Below are 24,694 nucleotides of genomic sequence, written 5' to 3' on the forward strand. Positions count from 1 at the left end.
CAACGGACATACAGTCTATGTACACTGCAAGCACGTATAGATATGTATGCATGTGCAGTTATTAACATATAATGTTCAACGCACATACAGCTGTACACTTCATATCTGAACCCTACATTTGAGGGTCCCTGTACCCAGGTTCACTTTTAGCATGAACACATATACAATCATTCACACAAACACATGTACAATATAATGTCTGAATAGGGCTCATCTGAACTACAAAATGAATAATGCAGGGAGAGAAAATAAGGGATAAGCCTTGGATTGCCAATTCTGACTGAAGATATTCCTGCATATCCTCCAAACTTTCAAAGATTAAAGTAGGGTTACATTTTTAACAACAAGTTCTCATACCAAAGATTGCTGCCCATACATTATTGCACATTACTGAAGACTGGATTCTAGCCACTGTATGCTGTGCACGGCAACATGCCTTAATGCAGTGCACCCATTCACATGCACTAGAGACATAAGAGACATGCAGACATCCACAATTTGAATTCTTTCTTGGAATTTAGGAGAGCCCTAAAGACCTACCTGTTTGGCCTGGCCTTCCAGTGCCCCTAAATTGTTTTAAAGGGTCTTTGATGTTTGTGAACCACCCTGAGCTATTTTGTAAGGGCAGTCTAAAAAAATCGGACAAACAAATAAATAAATAAGGCATCCACTCACCCACTTGGAAATGTAATTTCTAGAATTATCAATTCAATCTAGAACTGAATCATTCTTCAAGATTCAACTTCATCTAGACTCTAGAGGAAGTTGAATCTTGATTAGCAACTTATGCGGGGCGCGGGGTACCACAAGGCACCCCCAATAGGCAAAAATACGGACAAAGAGAGACAGTGGGGCTATTCTCATGATTAACAAAAATCGGGCTATGAGAGCCTAGCCCGATTTTTGTTAATCATCAGAACCACTGGGCTCAGCTGTGAGCCCGGTGCTTCTAGAGTGGGTAACCTGCTCTGGAATCCCTGGTAAAAAGCAGGTTTGCGAAGCGAGCGCTCCGCAAACCTGCTTTTTACAATCATGAGTAGCCGCGGCGCGCCTTCGCACCGTGCCTACTCATGAGTAGACCCCCGGCCGGGAGGTGAAAAGCTGCCTCCCAGCTCCGGGGGTCTCCCCAGTATGCCCTGTGCGCTCACTTAGGGCATACTGGGGCTTGCGGGGGCCATGCGGCCCCGGCTCCCCCACCCCCCACCGGCTCTGTCACAGAGCCAGTAACCGTGTGGGCAGCCGATCCGACCGCCCAGGGCTCCCTGCCCGCTCATCTGCAGGGAAAGCGGGCTTAGCCCGCTCTCCCCGCAGTTTCTAAAAAAGCGGGTCCCACGGATCGTGAGACCCGCCTCAGTGACTTATCAGGGACAGATTCCAATAGGAACCTGGCCAATGGGAGCCATTGGAGCCTATGTTCTTGGATATTTCTTTCCCCAATACTTTCCAATATTTTCACAATATCAATCTCCAGGATTGCTTTCATGAGATTGATGCCAATGCCTGGAGACTCAAAATAAATCCTGGAAGGCTGGCAACCCTAAATGAGCCTCTGCACTGTCTCTTATTAGTGAATCCCTCCCCTCCACTCTGACCTCATTACCTATCTTTGTCTGAAGGAAAAAGTTTGTTTTTTAATTCCCGCATATCATGGGCTGAGCCTGACTGCCTTTCACGAGGAGCAAGCTAGAGTGAAAAGAGTTCCAACAAAACTGGCTTACGCCTACACCGAAATGTGCTGGTAATATTGTGACTTGTGAGGTTACCCCACGGGCTGTCTTGAATGGATTGGACTGCAGAATCTTTCTCTCAATATTTTATTTGCTAAGTTGTGGGCTTTGGTTTTTAATTTGCAGGAACCTTTTTACATGAGGAAACCTTAAAAAACTGTATCCTTCACCTGAAGTGATACAGTGATACAGTCTACTCTACTACCTCAAGATTATGGGTTGCCAACCAACTAGAACAGATCAAAATAGCTGTTTGGTAGGTGGGTGTTGGGAGACCAGTTGCTAGATAAAAGAACAGCTTTTTTCCTTTTTCCAATATTCCCATCTCTAGTAGTGGTAGTAGTAGTAGTGATTAAATTTTGTTCATTTGCACATTAATACATTGTGCACACATACACACAGGCAGGAAGTATGTGTATCTGGCAGCAGTCCACATAATTTAAGTTGGCTGCCGCTCCCATTGTAAATGGAGCAAGGGAATGGTAGTTACACAGAGGAAAAGAATGGGCAGTCAAAGAGAAGCTCCACCACTACCCCTGGCTGAAGAAACTTAGTGCGCCAAGATGCCATACCTGCCTGAGTGCTAATTTCTCTAATTCAGTGGCCACCCCCAAACTGATTGAGCAGTGGCATTGGAGGAAGAGTGCTGCAGTTGCCAACCCAGCCATGTCTGCCCCATCAATAAACAAACCACAGCCACTACTGGTAAGGGAAGGGCCAATATCCCATGTATGTTGTTAATGGAACTGCCCTGGGATGTTTGGTCAGCACCCCAGTGTTCAGGCTTTGTGGGGGAATTAGCTCTTAAAGAGGGTCAGCTCCACCAGTTTTAATTTGTGCAAATGTTGGGACTCAAGAAATGACTGGATTGAGACAGGCTATAGTTTCAAAATTAAGAAGAATTTATTGTAGGACGGGGTGCACAAAAGTGGAGAGTTATGTGATTAAAGCAATAAAAACCTTTCTAAATATACCAACTGCAATGAGGCACTTTAGCTTAGAGTAATAAAGGTACGTTTCCAGATAAATCAACTGCAATAAATAAGGTGTTTTAGCTCAGAGTCCTAAGACACAATGCATTCCGTGCAGGTCCATCCTAGCACCTCTAATCAGAAAACTAGGGCAGTAGGAATTCTGTGCACCTCAGCTGCAAGGCACCAGCGCCAGGTGCAGAAAGGGCAGCATCGACAGCAGGGCACACCCCAAGCCTTGTGGGGCCACTGACCCTCCGGGCCTGGGGACATTTGTCCCCCCTTGTCCAACAAATACTACACCCATGCCTATCAATAATTTCAATAGATACACCTCTAGGTGTACGTCACTGACTCATCTTCTTTGTGATGGGCAGGTCCTACTTAAAACAGGGGCCAAAATGGCACTGGCCAGGGGTGCCCTTGCTCTTGGGGCAGCTGTGCCCGCCATCATGATCCCAAGACCAAGGGTGCCCACTGCCTCTTGCCACCAGTCAAGCCACCAAGCCAGGCCAGTCCGCCACCTGCTGCCACCACCCATTGTAAGCCCCGCAGGCCACTGCCCACTTGATCTGGCTGCGGTGAGGGTGAGTGAGAGGAGGAGGCCGCCTGCTGAACGTTACTTGGCCTGCTGCACGTTTTATTTCAGTTTAGTAAAGTTAAGTGGGAGGAAGTAGGTTAGGCTGAGAGGTAAGTGGCTGGCTGAGAGGGAATTTGAACTCAGGTCTCATTGGTCTTAGTCCAACATCTTAAGAAGGATATTGTAGAACTGGAAAGGTGCAGAAGAGGGCAACCAAGATGATTAGGGGCCTGGAGCACCTTCCTTATATCCCAAGGCTACAGCATTGGGAGCTCTTAAGTTTGGAAAAGAGGTGACTACTGGGAGACATTATAGAAGTGTATAGAATTATGCATGGAGTAGAGAGAGTGGACAGAGAGAATGTTTTCCCCGCTCTCTAGAACCAGGGGCCACCCCATGAAACTGAAGGTTGGGGAATTTAGAACTGACAAAATGAAGTACTTTTTCACATAGCACATAAATAATCTATGGAATTCTCTGCTATGAGATGTGATGATGGTCACTAGCTTGGATGGCTTTAGAAGGGGCTTCAACAAATTCAAGGAGGGCAGGTCTATCGATGGCTATTAGTTTGATTACTATTGTCCACCTCTAGCCTGTTGCAGGGGAGCAATGGCAGGAAAGAGGGCATGCCCTCACCTCTTGCTTGTGGGCCTCCCAGAGGCATCTGGTGGGCCACTGTGTGAAACAGGATGCTGGACCTGATTGGGCCTGGATAGGCCTTGGGTCTATGGCATGCCTTCTTCCCACACCAGTGCCATCTCTCTGAAATACTGCAGCAATGCTGGCATGGGAAGAAGCTATGGAATGGACTCCTGCTCCTTTGTAACCTTGGACTTCCAAAGTTACTGAGCAGTATAGGTAAGAACTATGTTGAAGTGAAGTGGTTCTTTCAGACCTGCTTTTTCAAACCTGCCCCAATCCCTACTGGTCCAAACTGAATGTGGCCTAAGGACAAAGCAAGGAAGTCAGAAATAGTCTCCAGCATGCATGTCTGAGGTAGCAATGGTCCACATTCCTTCTTCTGAACCTGAATCCTGAGGAGTTGGGGTGGGGTAGTGTCTCAAAAAACGTATCATTAAAATGTGGGGGCAGAGAAAAATTGGCCAAGGGCACCACAACCCCTTGAGCTGGCATTGGTGATGGGGTGACCATTGCTTCACTACCTTATCTACTTTTCTTCCTGCTTGGCATAATCAGCTCCTTAGCATGTGTTATCTCTTGTGAGAGCATGAGGGGAGTTAAGGCAGTTCACTCTTTAGAGTTTAGAGCAGCCTTGGTTGCCAGTTAACTCGCTGTAATTAACTATCTGGCGTCTGCTTAGCTGGGGCTCTTGCATAGGGAATAGGTGTGCATCAGATCCCCGTTCCAATTTGCTTTTGTTTGCAGCCAAATCTAGGGGTAACTAGCCCATTGCCAACTAAGTGACCTGTCCCCCTGTGTACCATAAATTGAGAGCTTACTGTGAAGCTCTAGAGCACATCCAAAGTGAAATCTCCAAGCCTGGAGATGCAACTGCAAAGAGGGAGGCTCCTGGGAGCCGAGAAGAATAAGCACAGCTAGCAACAGTATGTTTGTGAAAGAGACAAACAGACAAAGAGGAGAGGAGAGCCAGTCTTGTGGTAGCAAGCATGACTTGTTCCCCTAGCTAGGCGGGGGCATTTGAATGGGAGACCACATGTAAGCACTGTAAGATATTCCCTGCAGGGGATGGAGCCGCTCTGGGAAGAGCAGAAGGTTCCAAGTTCCCTCTCTGGCTTCTCCAGGATAGGGCTGAGAGAGATTCCTGCCTGCAACCTTGGAGAAGCCACTGCCAGTCTGTGCAGACAATACTGTGCAGACAATACAGGCCAATGCTCTGACTCAGTATATGGCAGCTTCCTATGTTCCTAAATGTATATGACTTGACCTGTAATCTGTGATTTAGTTCACTTTCTTGACTTCTATACCCTATATGCCGGTTATTTCCTACTTTCTAACTGAGGCAAAGTTGTAGTCTGAATTGTATTGTGGTCTGGGGGTTTGATGTCATGTGTAGATAGTATTATATAGTGGCAGGGGATTTGTAAGTAAAGTGTGCCGTCGAGTTGGTGTCGACGCTTAATGACCACAGAGCCCAGTGGTTGTCTTTGGTAGAAGAGAGGAGGGATTTACCATTGCCATTTCTCACGCAGTATGAGATGATGCCTTTCAGCATTTCCCTATATCGCTGCTGCCTGATAAAGGTGTTTCCCATAATCTGGGAAAAATACCAGTGGGGATTCAAACTGGCATCCTCTGGCTTGCTAGTCATGTAATTTCCCCGCTGCACCATTATGCTTTCAGGGGGTTTGTAGGCACGTGCAATAGCTTTGAACATTAGAATAATGAATTTATGTGGCTCTAACAGTAATGGTAACCCCTCCTGTATTCTACCAAAGAAAACCACAGGACTCTGTGGGCACCAGGAGGCGGAATTGACTTGACGGCACACTTTACCTTACCTCTGAGGGAGTATATCTCCACCCCGAGGCATGGCAGACTCTGCTATGTGTGTGACAGACTCTTTTTCTGACCCCACCCAGATTTGATTTTTTATTTCAACAACTGGCAAAACTATCAGAATTCTGCCACTTCATTCTGCTATATGTAGAGTCCCAGCCTTAGTGACCTCTTCCGCTCCCTACATTCCAAGGGTCTCCCTGTATTTGTTTCCTGTGATTTGTATGCCAAGAAAATGTAGCTAATTTGTGCAAGCATGTTATTTAACATTATATGAATGAGAATTAAAACCTAGGCAGCTATTCAGTTGCTATATGGATGCAAAGCACATATGGACTGTGCAGTACTGAAAATTACTTTTTACATTTATCGCGCTCTTCCTCTGAGGAACCCAGAGCAGTGTACATAGGTTTATCCTCACAACAACCCTGTGAGTTAGGTTAGGCTGAGAGAGAAGTGACTGGCCCAGAGTCACCCAGTGGGTTTTGTGGTTGAATGGGGATTTGAACTCATTCAGGTCTCCCCCACCCAGACCTACTCACTCTAACCACTACACCACACTAGGATCACTACATCACTACAGGGAAGGAGGATGTGTGTAAGGACTGTGTTATACCTCAAGAAATGTGCTGGTTTCAAGACATCAGAACACTAACACACATGTGTTCTGATGTCTTGAAATCAGCACATTTCAACTCGGAAAGTAAAGCGACCCCTGCTAACTTGGCAAAGAGGCACCTTTTAATGTGGCGATTCTCTTTATTTAGCAGGGGGAGAGTCCAAAAATACCATCTAGATTCAAGGAAAATCAGAGAAGTCCTGGAAATAATAAAGCAGCAAATAATAGCAGTGTCAAAGAAGATTAGCAGATACGAAGCTAGAATTATACAACACAGGCAGAATCTCCAATTCCAGTCAAATCAGAGACGTTTCTACCAAAGCATAGAAGGAGAAACTGCAATAAACATCGAAACACCAAATAAAGAAGAAACAGTGCAATTCTGGGGGAAATTATGGGACAATCCAATAGATTATAATAAACAAAGCAGGTTGGGTGAAAGAGGTCGAAAAATGCAAGATCTAATAATCAACAAATTATTAGGTCAACAAATGCAAGATCTAATAATAACACCAGAATTAATAAGTGAAAGAGCAAAGAAAATCGAAAATTGGACTGCACCAGGCAATGATGAAGTGCATGGCTTTTGGCTTAAACACCTAACAAGCCTTCATAAACAACTATCAAAACAGGTCAATCACATTTTGCAAGGAGGTGATACTGAACAATGGCTAACAACTGGGAAAACTCATCTCATCATGAAAGACCCAGCAAAAGGTGCAGTTCCAAGTAATTATAGACTGATAACCAGCCTGACAACCATGTTCAAATTATTAACTGGAATAATAGCAGATGAAGTCATGCAACACTTATTAACTAATAAGCAGCTTCCAGTTGAACAGAAAGGAAATTGCCCGAACACCAGAGGCACAAAAGACCAGCTGTTGATTGACAAAATGATTTTAGAAAATTGCAAGAGAAGAAAAACCAATCTAAGTGTTGCATGGATTGACGACAAGAAGGCCTTCGACTCATTGCCTCACACATGGATACTAAAATGTTTAGAAACAACTGGTGTCAGCAAAAACATTCAGGTATTTATTTAAAAAGCAATGAGCATGTGGAGTACACACTTAACAATCAATGGTGAGACACTTGGACAGGTTAGCATTAGAAGAGGCATTTTCCAAGGGGACTCACTATCCCCTCTGTTGTTTGTAATCGCCATGACCCCACTTTCACAAATACTAAACAAAACAGGCCTCGGATACCAAACATCTAAAACATGAAGTAAAATCAACCATCTGCTGTACATGGATGATCTGAAGTTGTATGGAAAGTCCCAGTCAGAAATCAGATCACTGCTAAACACTGTCCGTATGTTCAGTAGCGATATAGCAATGGAGTTTGGACTAGACAAGTGTGCTGCATTAATAACGAACAGAGGAAAAATACACTGGAACATCTACAAAAAATACAAGCTACCTGTAGTCAAAAATTGGTGGGACCATAAAATTGAAAAAGTTGAAGAAAACCAAGATGCAAAAATATTATGGGACTTCCGACTACAAACAGACAAACATCTGCCACACAATACACCAGATATCACTGTAGTCGAGAAGAAATAAAAACAAGTTAAAATAATCGACATAGCAGTACCAGATAGCAGAATAGAAGAAAAAGAAAGAGAAAAAATCACAAAATGCAAAGATCTACAAATTGCAATTGAAAGGCTGTGGCAGAAGAAGACCCAAATAATCCCAGTGGTAAGTGGCGCCCTAGGTGCAATTCCAAAACAACTTGAAGATCACCTCAACACCATAGGGGCCACAGAAATTACCATGAGCCAATTACAAAAAGCAGCTTTACTGGGAACAGCCTATATTCTGCGACGAGATCTATAACAACAGCAACAACATTGACAATAAAATTCAGCCATCCCAGGTCCTTGGGAAGGACTCGATGTCTGGATAAAACAAACCAGCCAGTAACATCTGTCTGACTGTGTAAACAACAACAACAAAGTTCAATTTATTTGTAAAAGTATACCTGAAGAATAACACAGCTCATGTTCATATCATGCTACAGAAGACTGGGATCATCCCTTCTGAACACACCAGGGAAGGGTGGGTAAGACAGTTAGGTTCTTTCTATAGCACACTTTTGAGAACTAATAGCACATTTATTTCCTTAATTTTCCTATTTCTCTTGTAGAAGCTATATTTTCTCTGTTTTCAGAAAACAGCCCCAATTAATTGGAAAACCAATTAATGTATGAACTAACTTCAGAATAATTGAATTATGACACATTATTCCATTATTTAGACTGCAATTCTATGCACACTTTTCTTAAGACCCAGTGAATACAGTAGGATTTACTTCTGAGGAACCCTGCATAGGATTGCAATGTAAATTCACATATTTTATTTAATTATTTCCAGATCATGAATCGAGAAGACTTTATATAACATTTCTACAGGACTTATCTACATACCTTTGAAAATAATGCTTGATGAGTGTCTATCACCAAGAGATTATCAGCACTAGATGGCAGCATTTTAGAATGATAGCTAGTGTTAATATTTTCCATACAAAATAAAACAATCATTTCATATTCATTTTTAAAGAGAAAACCTTATACAAAAAGGAAATAAATATTTAATCTAAGCAGTTTGTCTGTTATTTTTAACACTTCTCACCAAATATCCAAACACATATTTCTGTGCTGTCTGTCTTAAATCATAAATTCTCCTTTTCCATGAGAGAGGTGACCATCCGCAGTGCCAGCTGGACTAACAGCCAGATTTCAGGTTTGTATCTTTTGCAAGTTTTCTTCAGCCTTAAATGTTAATGTCAAAGCAATTAGAATGACGCACATCAGTTTTGACTTCAAGTATATTCAGTTTGCTAATAAACATCTTAAGCTTGGGATAATGTGGGAGGAATATCTCCTTTTGCATCCATGGGAAGTAGAAACTACTAAAGTAAAGGTAAAGTTAACTCCTGGCGACCACAGAGCCCTGTGGTTTTCTCTGGTAGAATACAGGATGGGTTTACCATTGCCATCTCCCACGCAGTCTGAGATGATGCCTTTCAGCACCTTCCTATATTGCTGCTGCCCAGTATAGGTGTTTCCTACAACGACTCTCAAGAGCCTATCAAAATTATCTGTCTGCTGCCTTCAGGGTAACAATCAGCCATTCCTGCTTTAAAGTTTGCTTATATGGATTTCTGGGCTTTTTAAAAAAAAAATATATATATATATATATATAGCAAAACTCACCAGGAGCAAAGACGGAGCAGAAAAAAAATCCTAATAGGTCTCTTCAAGACCTCTTCAACACTGACCTCTTCAAAGGCAAAGGTCTTGGCTTGGTTTGTCATGGATTGTTGAGAGGACTTTGTGGCCCCATTATCCATCTTCTTGTATTTTCACAAAGTCTCCCTACAGAGCTTCCTGCTATCCACCATCCACTCTCAGAACCAATCTGGTACACAGGAACTGCTGTTGTCTTACTAATAATCCCTTTCCCTTTGGGCTACCTCCCTCACCGTATTTTGGGATTAAACTGTTCCCTGCAGTAACTGAAGGCCTGAACCCCTCTCTAAAAAATGTCTAGGCTAGCACCAATTGTCCTTGTGCATTCCACTTCTTCTTCTTCTCCTTCTCCTCTCCTCTCTCTCTCTCTCCTTCTGTTCCTTTGCACTAAGCACAGAAAGGAGAGAAGAGAAGGAGGAGAATCCTAAACTTCCACTTGGTAAAAAGGTTTTATTCATCTGTGGGCAAAGTATACTGGGCTTTACAATTCTCTCTGTGGATCCATAACACAATGCAGAAATCAACACCATGTACAAGTGGCGTGGTTCATCCATGTCTCCAGGTAATAAGAGGAAGGTTTTGTCCTTTCTTTATAGCCATGGCATGGGGCATTTCCCACTCTTATATACAAGCTGCTCCTCTTGAGAGGCTGATCGTTATTTTTGCTGCTGCTGCTGAGGTAATCCCATTTCCACTGCTGAAATGAAGGCTGTCTGTGATTACATCTTCATTAAACAATAGGGGCATTCCATTCAGCTAAACACTGGAGGACTAAAGGTTAATCATACCTATTTCACAACTTCCTGAGCAAGTGAATAAATGCTGGAATTAAGTCCCTGAGCTATGCTTTAAAAGTACTGGTAAAATAAAATAATCCACTGGTTTTTTAAAAAGCTGTCTTGCACACATTTTGTTTAATATTTTGTTTATCAATGTATTGTACCTTACATTACTTCTATATACTTATGTTTATTAAGAAAGCTAGTTCTAATGAGAAACAAATTTTACTTAAATATACACTGCAACAGATGCAAAGGTGAACATAGTATTCTCTCTTTAGGCATCAGAAACAAAGGGCACAATCCTGTTTGTTGAAACAGAAGGATCTTCTGCTGTTGGGATTCCATAGGATTGTTCTCAAAAGTTTTGTACAAGTATTTGGTGGATCCCGATGAGAATTTCAGCATATGCTACCTTTTGATAAAGCTGCATCCCAATAAGTACAAGTTGGGGGGAAAGCAAATGAATGCCTACCTTTTAAAGTACTTGGTTCAACTGTTCCTGTTAACTAATCCAAGCCCTTGGAAGACAATTACACAGAGCTCTGACAACATTGCCAACCCAAGGCATCGTGTCTTATGCCAAACACCATTGTTATTTTATTGACCATGTTCACCATTACATATGCATGTGAAAAAACAGAAGCGTTTTCATCAGGATTACCCTAATAGCATTAAGAGATTATTTTTTTAAATTTCATTGGAAGAAAATTCACTTAAATGAGATTACTTATTACTTGACTGGTTTCCTATCAAGCTGTTGTGTTTAGGTAAGTGGAGTCCATTAGAGTTTTTTTTAAAAAACCGAAACCTGATTTTATACATTAATGATTTCAAATAAAAGAGAAGTGATATATTTGTGCATTGGTTCTTTTGAGAAAGTTAAGTCTGATGTTCTGGTTAGACGAGATAACACTTTTTTGTCCCTCTTGGTGCCCCCCCTGGTGTCACCATTAGTTGCTAATTACTTCCAAACAAATAAACAATTAACTCCTCGTGCCTCTTGGTGGGAGAATCTTCATTGACATGCTAAAACTTTCTAATAAAAGATTTTAATTAATGACGTGGCGAATCCAACCCCCTTGTCAACAAAGCTATAAGAGGACCTGCAAGAAAAACCTGAAGTATAGTGAATTTGGTACCTAGACTCACGATACAAGAATGGCAGACAGATCATCACTTTGTTCTCATAACGCAACTTCTCATCATCGTCAGAACAAATCCACTCTTGGGGAAAATAAAAACACATCGTGTTCATTTTCCATTGAAAGCATTTTGGGGTTAGAGCGGAAAAAAGATGGTGCTTCATCTGTAAAGCCTCACAGGCCGTGGGTGGATAAATGCAATGATTTAGGTAAGGTGGTAGCTTCCATTCTTTGTTTTCTTAACTTTTTACACTGTGTTTGTGCTGTCTATTACAAACTATGCATCCAGCAAACAAACTGTAAAGAAATTTCAGATCATTAGCATAGAATACAGGACAATTTTTCACTACTATACCATATTAAAACTATATATTTGTGACTTTTCAGGAGAGGACTGTAACCCCTGTCTGTGTGTCCCTGCCATTTCCTATGCAATCCCATTGTACAATGCAAGCAGTTACCCAGAGGCAGAAGAAAGAGTTCTGAAATGTGAAAACTATTTTGCAGTCAATGAAAGGCTTTCTTACAAAAGGGAATTGAGTTGGTACAGAGGTAGGAGGCCAAGGACTGCATTCACTCGAAACCAGGTAGGGATTCAGTACATTTAACCTATTCAGACATCTAAGAATGGATGTTTTGCTTAGCACATTGTTTAGTAAGAGGGCATTTATTAGTAAGAATCCAGAAGTGCCTGTTTCAGGAAAGGCTGTACAATTGTGCATTTACTGAATAAAAAGATCTGCAAACGTAATTAGTAATTAGTACTTTTGTTTGTCCAAAATAACTTCATTGATTTCTACTGACTTTTTCTGATGTGTTTAAGATTGAAATCTGTCCTAGAGTTTTATCAAAAAATTAAACTTTATATAATGTTTGCTACAGTAAAAAAACAAAAACAAATTCTCTTTATTTTCTTTAGATTGAAGTACTAGAAAATGTGTTTAGAGTCAACTCTTATCCTGGCATTGATGTTAGAGAAGAACTAGCTAAAAAAATAGATTTAGATGAAGACCGGATCCAGGTAATTTAGCAACATTTTAATTATTTGAATATTTGTTGTGATCACAAATATTATGCCTGCTCAGTAAGGATCACAGTGGATGGAAATAACCTTTAAGTACAAAGATTATGACCTCTAATGAAATAACTAAATACATGGTTGTTTTTGCAGTGTTTGTAAGAGAACAGAAAATGCCTGATTGCCCCATGTACTTCCTGACCCAACACCACAAAAATCTGCATTGCTACAAACTTACTGTGAAACAAGTGCATTTCCTTTTCCTGCTAGAAAACAATTCTGTAGCCATTAAGAGAGTAGAGTAGGTAAAATTATCACTTTAAGTATTTTTATTTCTAAAATCTATGTTTTTCTAACTGCTGTTTAGATAGGTTGAGAAAATTAAAATATGGTGACCATATATAATGGGATATGAGTGGGACCATACCTCTGTGGTAGAGCACCTGCTTTTTTATGCAGAAAGTCCCAGGTTCAATCCCGGGCATCTCCTGGTAGGGCTGAGAGAGAATCCTGCCTGAAACCTGGGGAGCCACTGCGAGCCAGTGTAGAGACAATACTGTGCTAGCTAGACAAATGGTCTGACAGTATAAGGCAGCTTCCTATGTTCAAGAGAAGTAAATTGTGCAATTTGAGAATACTAGATTTTATTTTAAAACGAGAGCGAAAACACAACTTCAAGCCTGTTTCAAACACTTTAATCTATCTTCAGACTAACTGAGCCCATTTCTGACTTCAACATTAGACAATGGGCAGGATCCAGATGAAGTTAGGCATGACTAAGCAACTTTGAAATAAATCAGTCATGACTCCCATTATTTTTAAGGGGCCTTAGTGAAGGCTGAAGTCAGGCTCCTGCCCAGACTTATTTTTATGTCCCAGTCTGTCATCCTTCAAGTCAATAGAAAATTCTTACAATAATTTCAGGTGATTGTGCATCTAGGCCTTCTCAAACTTGGGTTCCCAGATGTTGGACTAACATCTTTGTTATCCCCAGCCACAATAAGAGATTGTAGTTCAATCACATCTGGGGACCCAGTTTAAGGACCTCCTGCACTTTAATCTCTCCCTGCTTTGGATGCCACAGGTAGGGTTTCCCTTTGTTTTCAACTGTGCATTAGCACTAAATGGTAAATACTCAAACATCCAGACAGCACTTTCTAGGATCTGTGCCCAGAAATCTAGAGTTGCACTGGTGAGGTTAAAAGTGGCTTCGTCATGTACTTCAGTGGAAACACAATCTGGTCTTTCCAGAACAGACACCAATTTAAATAATAATTGCTTCATGCTAATTACTGTATTGTTTTTAAAATAATCTGCTTCTCATCTTTGTTTCCAAAATTGACATTTTAATTTAGCATCCAGGTAGTAGGGTTTTTTCATATACTTTACTATATGGTTCTGCACTGCAGCCTTATTTTCCAAATGGCTCTCTTTTATGTAGTAGTATCTAATCTAATCTAATTACTAATCTGCCTTTTTATTTGTTTTGTTTTAAATGTTTAGATCTGGTTCCAGAATCGCCGGGCAAAGCAGAAGAGATCCCACAGAGAATCTCAGTTTTTAATGGTGAAAAACACTTTTACTCAAACAATGATAAAATAAGAAGATTCCATGTGACTCACAATTATATTGTCAGATTATGTGTTCATAAAGTGTACTGTGTTATCAAGAATGATTATGTAATTTAAAAAATGCTTGGATATTATTCAACTACTTTTGAAAGAGTATAATGGTTTTACTGTGAAAAATGAACAACTACTGTTGCATGATTCCCTGAAGGGTACAATAGCTATTTACGGGGGGGGGGGGGGTTTGCCATTTTTGCAATTAACTGACCAAAGGTGCTAGTGATGAATCACTTGGGTAAATCATAGAAACTTCACATGTGTCACTGGAGTTTTGGATGAGGCTCTGTACATCATTTTTCTGGTACTGTGGAATCTTGTAAGGTCTATAAAGATCAGAATAGCTTAGCTGGATCTAAGAGCTAGTCTGTTTCTTGGAAGGGCAACAGCAGCTTTCCTTCACTCAGCTCCATGCTGCATTACAAATAGGCACCTTGCCCTGCATGTAAGGAACAGCAGACTGATGTGATTAAGTGATGTCCTATCTTGGGAGTAAGGAATGGGGGGGAGGGGCAGGGAGTAAAATACTGCACAAGATGGGCACAACTGTTTGTGTCATTCTCTGGCCTGTGGCTATGTTTTTAAGGGAGGGTGCATATGGAAAACACAAAATAATTACTGTCATTCAAATTGTCTGCTAACATTATAGAAAATAAACAATTTTCAGTAACTAACTGAAATTAAATGCAAATTTCTGACAAAAATTCTGAAAGTAGTATTTTTTTTAATTAGACATGTGCTGAGAATTCATAATATAAAAGCTTTGAGCATAGATAATGTATAGTGAATTGTGTATTGAAGATAAAGTTGAATTAAGATTAAAAGCAATTAATTATTGCATATTTTGTACTGTGCAATATTTTCTTAATGTGTCTAGATTACGTTAGCTTTGAATGCTTTCCAGATAACTTTTTTCAGTACGAATGCTTTACCAAGGACTTAACCTTCTGATGTATTCAGTATCTCAAAGTCCTTTAATTATTAAACCCAGCAACTCATATGATATATGCTATTCATATGTTAATTTGTTTGCTTTGCAATCTATAACATCTATAATATTAATTTCACTATGTTATTTATGCAAATGATTTACAAATCCCAATTATGTTATTTGACTTATAAAGGCAGTGTAACAAAGACCAACAATTGGTTATTTGTCAGAGAAACAAACCACCGTTTGCCCCTAAATAAAAATTATGTTGATGTGCCACAGGTAAAATAATCTCCTGATATTTCAAATATACTGAACTATGTATAGCTTTGACACACAAAGTCAGCTGTGAATAAGAGAGTCATGGTTGTGTTTACGATTCTTAAATGCCTGAACCAGAAATGTATTAGCAAAACTGTTTTAAATGGATACATGTCAATAATGATGTTCATACTGTGTTCTAATAAATGATCAGTGGCTTGCCTCACCTTCATTTGACTGGTGCTGTCAATCACCAGCATTAAACTTCTACAGAGGGAATCTTCCAGAAACGCATTTACAGGGGGCAACTTGATAATTTATTCACAGGATTTTGTACTAGAAGGAAGCAGACTTCCAATAAAAGAACCCAGCCTGCCTGAAACCCGATTCAGTCTGTCAGCAGGGAACAGGAGAAGCTGAGAAAGGACTAGCAGATTGCCTTGTCTAGCTGTCATAACTTGGAAGTAGGGAATACACAGGATGAAGGTTACTAAGGCTGCTGAAGCCTGATGACCATCAGTTGCATCCTGGAATTCCCAGCTCCAGGTTTTGGATGGTCTCTTGGGCAAGATCCCCTCAGTGGGCCACTGTCATGCCTGCCAATTTGGTTGCCGTCTTCCTCTGGCCCGAATCTGCACCGCACCCCTCCCTGTTCAGAGGGAGAGGTGATTGGAAGCGACTGTTAATTCTCTTGTTGTCGTTGATTGGAGACAGAAAGTAAAATGACAGTATGGAACATAGGATCATTGGAGGCTGTCTTATGCTGAGTCAGACTATTGGTCCATCTAGCTCAGTATTGTCTACACTGATTGGCAGCAGCTCTCCAAGGTTTCAGGAAGAAGTCATTCCCAGCTCTATGAAGACAGCAGGCACTGAACCAGGAACCTTCTTCATGCAAAGCAGATGCTCTACCACTGAGCTACGGCCCCCATCCCCTGAAGGGAACGTCTTAAAGCAACACACATGTAGTCACCTATCCAAGCACAAACCAAAGCAAACCCTGCTTAGCAACAAAGACAATTCATGTTTGCTACCACAAGGCCAGCTTAATCTCTGTTGTTGTTGTTAGTTAGTTATTCGATTTCTATACCGCCTTTCCAAAAATGGCTCAGGGCAGTTTACACAGAGAAATAATAAATAAATAAGATAGATCCCTGTCCCCAAAGGGCTCACAATCTAAAAAACAACATCAGATAGACACCAGTAACAGTCACGGGAGGTACAGTGCTGGGGGTGGATAGGGCCAGTTACTCTCCCCCTGCTAAATAAAAGAGAATCACCACGTTAAGGTGCCTCTTTGCCAAGTTAGCAGGGGTTAAGCAGCAGCAATAGGGCTCCCTACTCCTGGAGTCAGCAGTGGGCTTCCTGCTAGAGCATGAGACTCAGTAGGTGTTCAGAAATTTCAAACCATGATGCCAGCCTTGGCCTGGTGAGTGGCCCATGGTGGGAAGACATAGGAGCTGTGGTTGTAGGTGGGAGAGTGGAGCCATATGGGGGATATTGCAAAGCATATGAGGAACCCAAAGGATGCCGGCTTTCCTTGCTTTTGCCATGTTAACTGGGCAAAGAGGCATCTTTTAAAGTGGCTTACTGCCCCTACCCAACCCCAGCACAGCATCTCTCCAGTGACTGATTCGTTGTTCAGTATCGGTGGCTCCCAGCTTGTTTTTGTACGGCTCTCATATTGAACTCGTTGCTGAATTCCATTTTTTGGGAGTAGTTTTTGACTCCAAGCTGACGTGGATCCCCCATGTTCGTTCCCTTGAAGATCGTTGTAGGTCACGTCTTAATTTACTGCGAGGTATTTCTGGTAATTCTTGGGGTGCGGACCGGGGGTCTCTTCTGTTGGTGTATCGTGCCATGGTTCGCTCGGTAATGGACTATGGATGTCAGGCCTTCTCGTCAGCTTCTAAATCTACTTTGCACAAGTTGGATGTTATACAGTCTACGGCTCTCCGGACTGTTTGTGGGGCTTTCCCTACTACTCCTTGTAGTGTTCTCCGGGGGTGACTGGTGAGATGCCTGGGGCATTGCGTCGGGAATACCTGGATATTGTGCTATGGAACTGGCTCCGGGATTTTTCATTTAGGAATTGGGGCTCCGTGTATGACCAATGCTGGGAGTTTAGTGATCCTGGGAAGTTTGATGGAGGTCGTTGCCCTCATGCAGTGAGATTGTTCAGATGGCTTAAGTCGGATCTCACTGAGGGGCTACGGCAGACGCGAAATGTGCCTTTGGTCTATCCAATCTGGTTGTATAGTCCCCCTGAGGTTTTACTGGATGGTTCGGGGGGGGCCCTTTTGGGGAGTCCGACGCTGTGTTAAAATCTCTGGCGTTAGAACGGTTATCAGCGGATTCTGGGTTTTGCAGGATCTATACAGATGGTTCCAGGGCCATCCAGGGAGACAGGGTGTCTGCGGCATTTGTTGTTCCCAGTTTGGACGTGAGGAGGGGATATAGGTTGACTGGGGGTGTCAGTATTATGACGGCAGAACTCACCGCAATCCTCTTAGCTCTGGAATGGATCCAGGGAATGCCCCCTGGGAGGTATATGATTTTGTCAGACTCTATGTCCGGTTTGCAGGCTATTCAAGGGGGTGCTTTTTTGAATAAATCCCCCGTTGTATCTGAGATCTGGATCCTGAGGAACTTACTCCATTTGGGGGTTTTTTTCATCCGGTTTCGTTGGGTACGGTCCCATGTTGGGATCTTTGGTAATGAACTTGCGGATGCAGTGGCAAAGGAGTCTTTGGACCGCCCGGATGTGGATTGCAGAATCCCATTTAATGGCATGGAGGTTAGGTCTTGGGTACGGTCAGAATTGCGGAAGGTCTGGCAGGCGGATTGGGATGTGGACTCCACGGGTCGAAGGGTTTATGCTTTCTGCCCGAAGTTGGATGATTTTAGCTTGTTTGGTGTCTTGGGTAGGTCCTGGCAAGTCTCTTTGTTCAGGGTGCTGTCGGGTCACTGCTCGACTGGGGATAGGTTGTTCCTTCTTGGAAAATCAGGGGATGATCTGTGCCAGTTTTGTGGGGTTTCTGAAACTGTGGACCATCTTTTATGGGATTGTATCCATTTTAGTGACGATCGTGTTGGTTTTCTTCACTCTCTTCATTCCGCTGGTTTTAGCGGTAGGTCTATCCAAGAGCTGTTTTTGGATCGACGAGGTTGGAAACAAGCAGTCTCGCTTTTATAGAATTTTCTCAAGTCGTCGCATTTATCTGAACGTTTATAATTCTTTATTGATTTAACCACTAGAGCTCTTTTATCGGTCTTCTAGTAGGTGGCGTTAGTGGGATCATACGGTCCTGGTACGCCATTACCATCCACAGGAAGAAGAAGAAAGAAGAAGAAGAAGTGACTGTTGCTGGTGTCTACCTTATGTTTCTTTTCAGATTCTGAGTCCTTTTGGAACGGGGAACCATCTTCTTTATTTATTATTTATTTTTTCTGTGTAAACTGATGTGAGCACTTTTGTTGAAAAACAGTATATACATGTTTGTGGTAATTCATGGTGATAGTTCATAACTGGCTAACTGAGGAGAGATCAAAGGAGAGCTGGATGTGAGGCCAGTGTAGGGATGTGATGCCTCTCCTCGGCAGCCCTCCCACGATCATGGGCAAATAGGCCTCAGAAGGGTGGGAAGGGGTCCTTCAAGCACCCTGGTCCTTCTCCACCTGCCAGGGAGAAGGAATGCCCTGCTCCTTACCAGGAGGCCAGAGAGGCTGCCATCCTCCATCTCTTCTGGTCTCCTCATCACTGGCCGAGGGCCCGTTAAATAGCTCCCTACAGTATGGACAATCAGCTGCCTCTCCTGGCCTCCTGTCCCTCCCCCTGACAGCCTCTAAGCTCTCCAAGGCCCTGCCCCATCTGCATCATGCAGGGACATTTGCAGAGGGTGTGTGTGTCATGAACTCACTCTACTGAAGAAGCTGACCAGAGATTTATGACACAATAGTTGGAATTGTAGCTCAAGTTCCAGCTTTACTGATAAATGGTAAGTTTTAACAGTCTACCATGAATACAGGAATGAAGAGTGAAAGCACCATAGACCCAGTCAGGGGCGTAACAAGGTTGGAGTGGGCCCAGAGACAAGATTTTAAAATGGGCCCCCCCACCTGCCGTCACCGCCTTCCTCTCCTTCCCCTGGCCCGATGTCTCTGCTAACTATCCCAACTAGTTGCAAGGTATAAATAACAGCACAGCAGAAGAAAACGTAAGTGTTTTCTGTAGAAAGGGTTTTTAGAGAGCTGATACTTCTGCTTCTGTTCTGAGATCAGTTAATTACATATGGCTGTTTGGTAATGGTTTTGTTCCCTCAGTTTGCATATTATTATTGATTTGAAAGACTTACTCATCAACCTCTAATAGTGCCAATAAGCACTATTAAAAGTCTATTTTATTTCTGCAATACTTACCACAGATATGTCCTTTTTGAGATTTTAAAAAAAGAGAGAAAGCAAACTGCCAGACTAGAGACAACTGTGAATCTCAAAAAGGACACATGATCTGTGGCAATTATTGCAGAAATAAAATAGAATTTTAATAGTGCTTAATTTTAATAGTGCTCCAGGACCTTGGCTCTCCATGAGGACTTCAATAGCTACCTCATCCTGGCAAAATATCAGACTAATGCCAGCAAACACACTGCTCCAAAGGGCGCATAGAAGTTAAAGGGAATTTAGACCCAGAAAGATTAAATATGTGAATGTTTGATGCACAACAAAGGCAGTGAGGTAGCAGGCACTTTATTACACATTAATTACACATTATTTGGCACTTTGAAAGGGAAAGATGGATGCTTTGCTGCTCAAAATAAAAACAAGACCATGCTTGTTAACCCCCATGTGGCTGCAGAGGACTCAGGGCAAAAAAAGCAGTGGCTGCCATGTAAGCTTAGGGGTTCCCAACCTGTGGTATTCCAGCTGTTGCTGAACTACAACTCCCATCAACCCCAGCCACAATAAATTATAGCTGGGGATGATGGGAGTTGGAGTTAGCAACATCCCGAGAACCATAAGCTGGAAACTCCTGTCCTGTGGAAAAGCCTAATCAACTTCACCTTGCTCAACAAACATGCAGGAGAACAGCATGAGAAAGTGCTTAAAAAAAAAAAATCCAAGCTGCTCTTAAACACACCACTTAGTGCAGCATCATTTGCAGGAGTTGTGCGCCCAGCTGCTCCTCTGCTGTGCCTTCTCCTCTGGGTGTGCTCCCCCCTCCCTCTGCCTTGGCTGGCATGCATGGCTTTCTCTCCCCCCCCCCCCGCTCCCCAACGCGCCTTCTTTGCCTTCCAGTCAATCATTTGGGGCGCACCCCAGGTCCTCCAACCACCCCACCCCCTCACCACAATCCCCAACAATAAAATAGAAGTTCAGCCAAATTAGCTCTTCTGTGCTTTGTTCCTAAAAAGAGAGGTGAACTGTAGATCTGGGCAGCATACACTTTTTAAAAGGGGCAGATCGCAACTGACTGAAACTGAACTGACTGAAACTGAAAGTTTCTCTGGACTTGGAGGTCCCCAGCAACTCCCCAGCAGCCGTTGCTTGTTCTCCACGTTAGGCATTGTAACTCCTAGCTTGCCGAAGCTGGAAGCATGTTCAGTTTGAAAAATTGCGGGGGTGGAAAGGGGCTAGCTATCTCTTTAAGAGAAAGGACTACTGCGACGTTGGGTTTTGTGGTGGCAATATGCAAACAAGGGAGGACTCGTGCAGCTAGGACAATTTAGTTGCAGATACGGAGGCTGCAATCCTTAGTAGCCTTATCTGGAAGTAGTCATTTAGCCCGTTACATTAACGGGTGCTAGAAGAGTGGTGTTAGAAGAGCGCTAGAAGAGTTGGACGCGGCTCCGGCCGGGCCCACCACCCACCGCCGCCCGCGGCTCCGGCCGGGCCCGCTGCCGCCGCCAGCAGCTCCAGCTGGGCCCACCGCCGCCTCGCCCGGCTTCCCCCGCCATCTCCTCGCCTTGCCCGGCCAGGCCCGCTGCCTCAGCTCCGCGGCCACCATGGCCGCCCACAGCCTGGCCCGCTGGTTCTCCTGGGTGTGCCGCCAGGACCAATCAGGCGCCCCCTGCATACACGGATGCCTTTACGTATGCGCCACACATGCGCAGAACACCTTCAAGAGACATGGACGCAGGTACCTTAGGGTTTTATTATATAGGATTAACTCTCTGAAAGTAATGGGTCTTGTTTCCAAGAAAGTGGCTTGGGAAGGATCGAATTATTAAAATGATCAAGAAAAGACGAACTATGTCCTCCTAGCCCGGGTAAGAATCTTTTCACGGGTGAAGGCAGGAAGCAGACTAAACCAGAGTGAGTGGGCGGGGAGGGATCCCTAAAACTCCAACCTTTTAGACAAAGGAGGCCTTTCAAAATGGGCTTTCTCAGGTGAAACGTACCTCCTGGTAATCTTAGAAGCCCGAAGGGGGAATTTGGAGGGGCAGCAGTGGAGAAGAGCTGCCTGCTACAGCTGGAAAGGAAGGTGTGTAAGCCCTCCGCATGTGCTTTGCTGCCCTCATAGTGTTGGCGGCTCGATCCCCGCACGCTGCTCCGTCAGGGTCTGTGATGTTAGGAAGGCAGGAGCAGCAGCTGCGTGTGTGTTGAATGCCGAGGCGTCCAGCCAATGAGAGCCTTTCTCTGAGCCCTGACGCCAGAGAAGGCTCAAGGCTGGCTGGCTGGGGCCAGGACGGGGAAGGAGGAGCCTACACGGCAAAAGTGAGATGGGGAAAGGAGAGAGGGGAGACAAGGAATACTGCGTAAGGAAAAAATACCGAAGGAAGCCCAGGGTGGGCAGTGGGCTGCAATCGAGCGGGCGACGGCTGGGGAGTAGGGATGTATCATGTGACTTGCCTCTGGTGGGCCCCTCGAGGCGGGCGGGCCCCGAGACATCTGCCTCCCCTTGCCTGGTCATAGTTACGCCCCTGGACCCAGTACATACACTATCTGATAATCCAGGCTTTTCAGTAAACTTCAGAAGGCCCAAACGCCAGAGTCACAAAATTCTCTGACACACGCTCCAAGCAGATTAGACGTGTTGTTTCCAGCAGTTTGTTCAAGGCACACGCACTTAATCAACACTCCACCCCCGCCAGCTGCCATAGATTCAATCCAGCTCCTACTGCCTTCTTGTCAGTCAACTACTTCTCCGTAATTCCCTCATGTGCTGTTGCCGTTTTTCCCACCTGCGTCCTCAAGGAGATAGTGGCTATTCAGTCTCTGGCTCAGATCCTGACCCTTCTCTCCCAAGGTCACCCGGCCCTGCTGGCCCCTCCTGTGACAAAAACTCGCTCTGGCCTGTCTCAACCACTTCCCCATTCAAATCACCGGCCTGCTCCTCCTCAGGCACCTCCCCACTTCCTAGTAAGTCCCCTGCCCTCCACTCCTTTCCAATGTCCTCGGGTGGGGGCATGACAGGTGGAGACTACACATCCCTTGCTACAGCCAGGTGACGGCCTGTCGGGCTACTCGAGCCCAGCCATGAGCAGCCAGCCTCCAAGCTCCCTCACCCTCCCGGGCCTCCATGAGTGGTCGCTTCCGCCTCCATGCGGAGAAAAAAAATGACTGCGTGGAGACAGGTCTATAAAATCATGCATGGTGTGGAGAAAGTGGATAGAGAGAAATTCTTCTCTCACACACATTAAACTAGAACCAGAGGTCATCCCATGAAACTGATTGCCAGGAAATCTAGGACCAACAAACGGAAGTACTTTTTCACACAATGCCTAATCAACTTGTGGAATTCTCTGCCACGAGATGTGGTGGCAGCCAACAACCTGGATGGCTTTAAGAGGAGTTTGGATAACTTTATGGAGGAGAGGTCTATCATCCGCTACTAGTTGGAGAGCCACTTTTCCCATTTACATGCCCAGTGACATGCCCCATGAGTTAGTTAATGCGAACCAAATGGTGAACGCACAATCCCCGGGGGTTCAGAGGGGAGAAATGGAAACTACAAGACTCTAGCTCCAAATCAGGTGTAGGCGTGCCCTGGAAGCCCCCAAACAGGCTATCTAGATAACAATGCTGAATTATATAATTTAAAACCAGCAAATACATATTCAATATATGGAAATGACTGTATCTAATGTCCTAAGGGTACCATTACAGACTTCAGCAGATATAGCTCATGACATGTCATGCTTCAGATATACTCAGTGCTCAATATGTAATTAATCAAGACACCATGCTCCAGAAATATATTTTGTTTCAGAAGCTCTGAATTAAAGCATATGTCAGACACTGACCTCTGCTGCTCCTCCTCTTCCTTCCACTTTCTCTACAGGATTATTGTTAAAACAGTAGACAACATCATTCCCCACTGAGCAGGTGCTGCACAGTTAAAGGCAATGGAAGATATGGACTATGGTTTGGGGCAGAATAGTTATTCTTAGGGACAAACTAGATGTAATGTATCATTTTCTAATTTGGGCTTTACTTTGGAGTAAAAATAGAAGTTCTGTGTGGCCCCAACCTGGAGTGGGACCATGGTATGGAGGTAGGGATTTTTAACGCTTTACCTCCACACTGTTTTCCTGCTTAAAAATACCCCCGCAAGTTGATATAAACCATCAAAGGTATCACTGAAACAATCACCTCATCTCTGCTCTGCAGTCCCAATCCAGACTGAGTCACCAGGCAGCTGCTATTTTTATTTTAACCCCAAACTAGATTATGATAATGCACTCAACATTTCTTCTAGTTTGACCCAAATAGTGAGCAATTGTGGGTTTTTTGTGGTTGGTACATGCAAATATACTGTATTTTGATTGTTATTTGTCAGCAGAGCTTTCTCCACTGCTTTCACTCCCATTCATTAGCTGAACTGCTATGATCCACTGGAATATTCACGAGATGTCCAGAAGCTCAGGGGAAAGCAATCAGCACCATAGTTTTTAATACAAACTTTTAGTAAAAGATCATAAATGTAAAGTGTGCTGTCAACTCCTGGTGACCACAGAGCCCTGTGGCCCTCTCTTTGGTAAAATACAGGAGAGGTTTGCCATTGCCTCCTCCCACTCAGTATGAGATGATGCCTTTCAGCATCTTCCTATATTGCTGCTGCCTGATATAGGTGTTGCCCATAGTCTGGCAAACATGCCAGCGAGGATTCAGACCAGCAACTTCTTGGTTGTTAGTTGAGTCATTTCTCCACTGCACCATATAAGAAATATATATTTTAAGAGGAAGTTCAGATACACAATCTCAACAAGCAAAATATCACAAAATGTTTACAGTGCAGAGAAGCTACAATAGTGCAGAGAAGTGGAAAGTCAGTTTGCCTGTAAGAAGTCTGTTT

At 43.5% G+C, this 24,694-nt stretch overlaps 2 protein-coding genes across 6 annotated transcripts in view; both read left to right on the forward strand.

Annotated features, from left to right (window-relative positions):
* Nucleotides 1-11,577: 11,577 nt before the first annotated feature.
* HESX1 (HESX homeobox 1) lies at nucleotides 11,578-14,181 on the forward strand. Its single transcript, XM_053302726.1, has 4 exons — nucleotides 11,578-11,770; nucleotides 11,949-12,148; nucleotides 12,481-12,582; nucleotides 14,083-14,181. The coding sequence occupies exons 1-4, from the start codon at nucleotides 11,578-11,580 to the stop codon at nucleotides 14,179-14,181; spliced, it is 594 nt and encodes a 197-aa protein (XP_053158701.1).
* Nucleotides 14,182-22,030: 7,849 nt separating this feature from the next.
* Nucleotides 22,031-24,694, forward strand: part of IL17RD (interleukin 17 receptor D) — a 138,104-nt gene continuing 135,440 nt past the window's right edge. For 3 of the 5 annotated variants that reach the window (XM_053296318.1, XM_053296321.1, XM_053296319.1), the window contains exon 1: nucleotides 22,105-22,154. The gene's annotated coding sequence lies outside the window, so the exon portion shown is untranslated. Of the gene's footprint in view, nucleotides 22,155-24,694 lie in introns of all 5 variants that reach the window. The other 2 variants (XM_053296320.1, XM_053296323.1) reach the window with 2 other exon arrangements.

Source organism: Hemicordylus capensis, chromosome 2 (genome assembly GCF_027244095.1).
Source record: "Hemicordylus capensis ecotype Gifberg chromosome 2, rHemCap1.1.pri, whole genome shotgun sequence".
Classification (NCBI taxonomy): Eukaryota; Metazoa; Chordata; class Lepidosauria; order Squamata; family Cordylidae; genus Hemicordylus; species Hemicordylus capensis.

What these genes read in the sequence shown, in the direction of transcription:
- HESX1 (XM_053302726.1), top strand. Translation starts at nt 11,578, where the DNA reads ATGGCAGACAGATCATCACTTTGTTCTCATAACGCAACTTCTCATCAT. An exon ending in GGATAAATGCAATGATTTAG is followed by an intron (nt 11,771 to 11,948) that starts GTAAGGTGGTAG and finishes GTGACTTTTCAG; the next exon opens with GAGAGGACTGTAACCCCTGT. An exon ending in TAGATGAAGACCGGATCCAG is followed by an intron (nt 12,583 to 14,082) that starts GTAATTTAGCAA and finishes TTAAATGTTTAG; the next exon opens with ATCTGGTTCCAGAATCGCCG.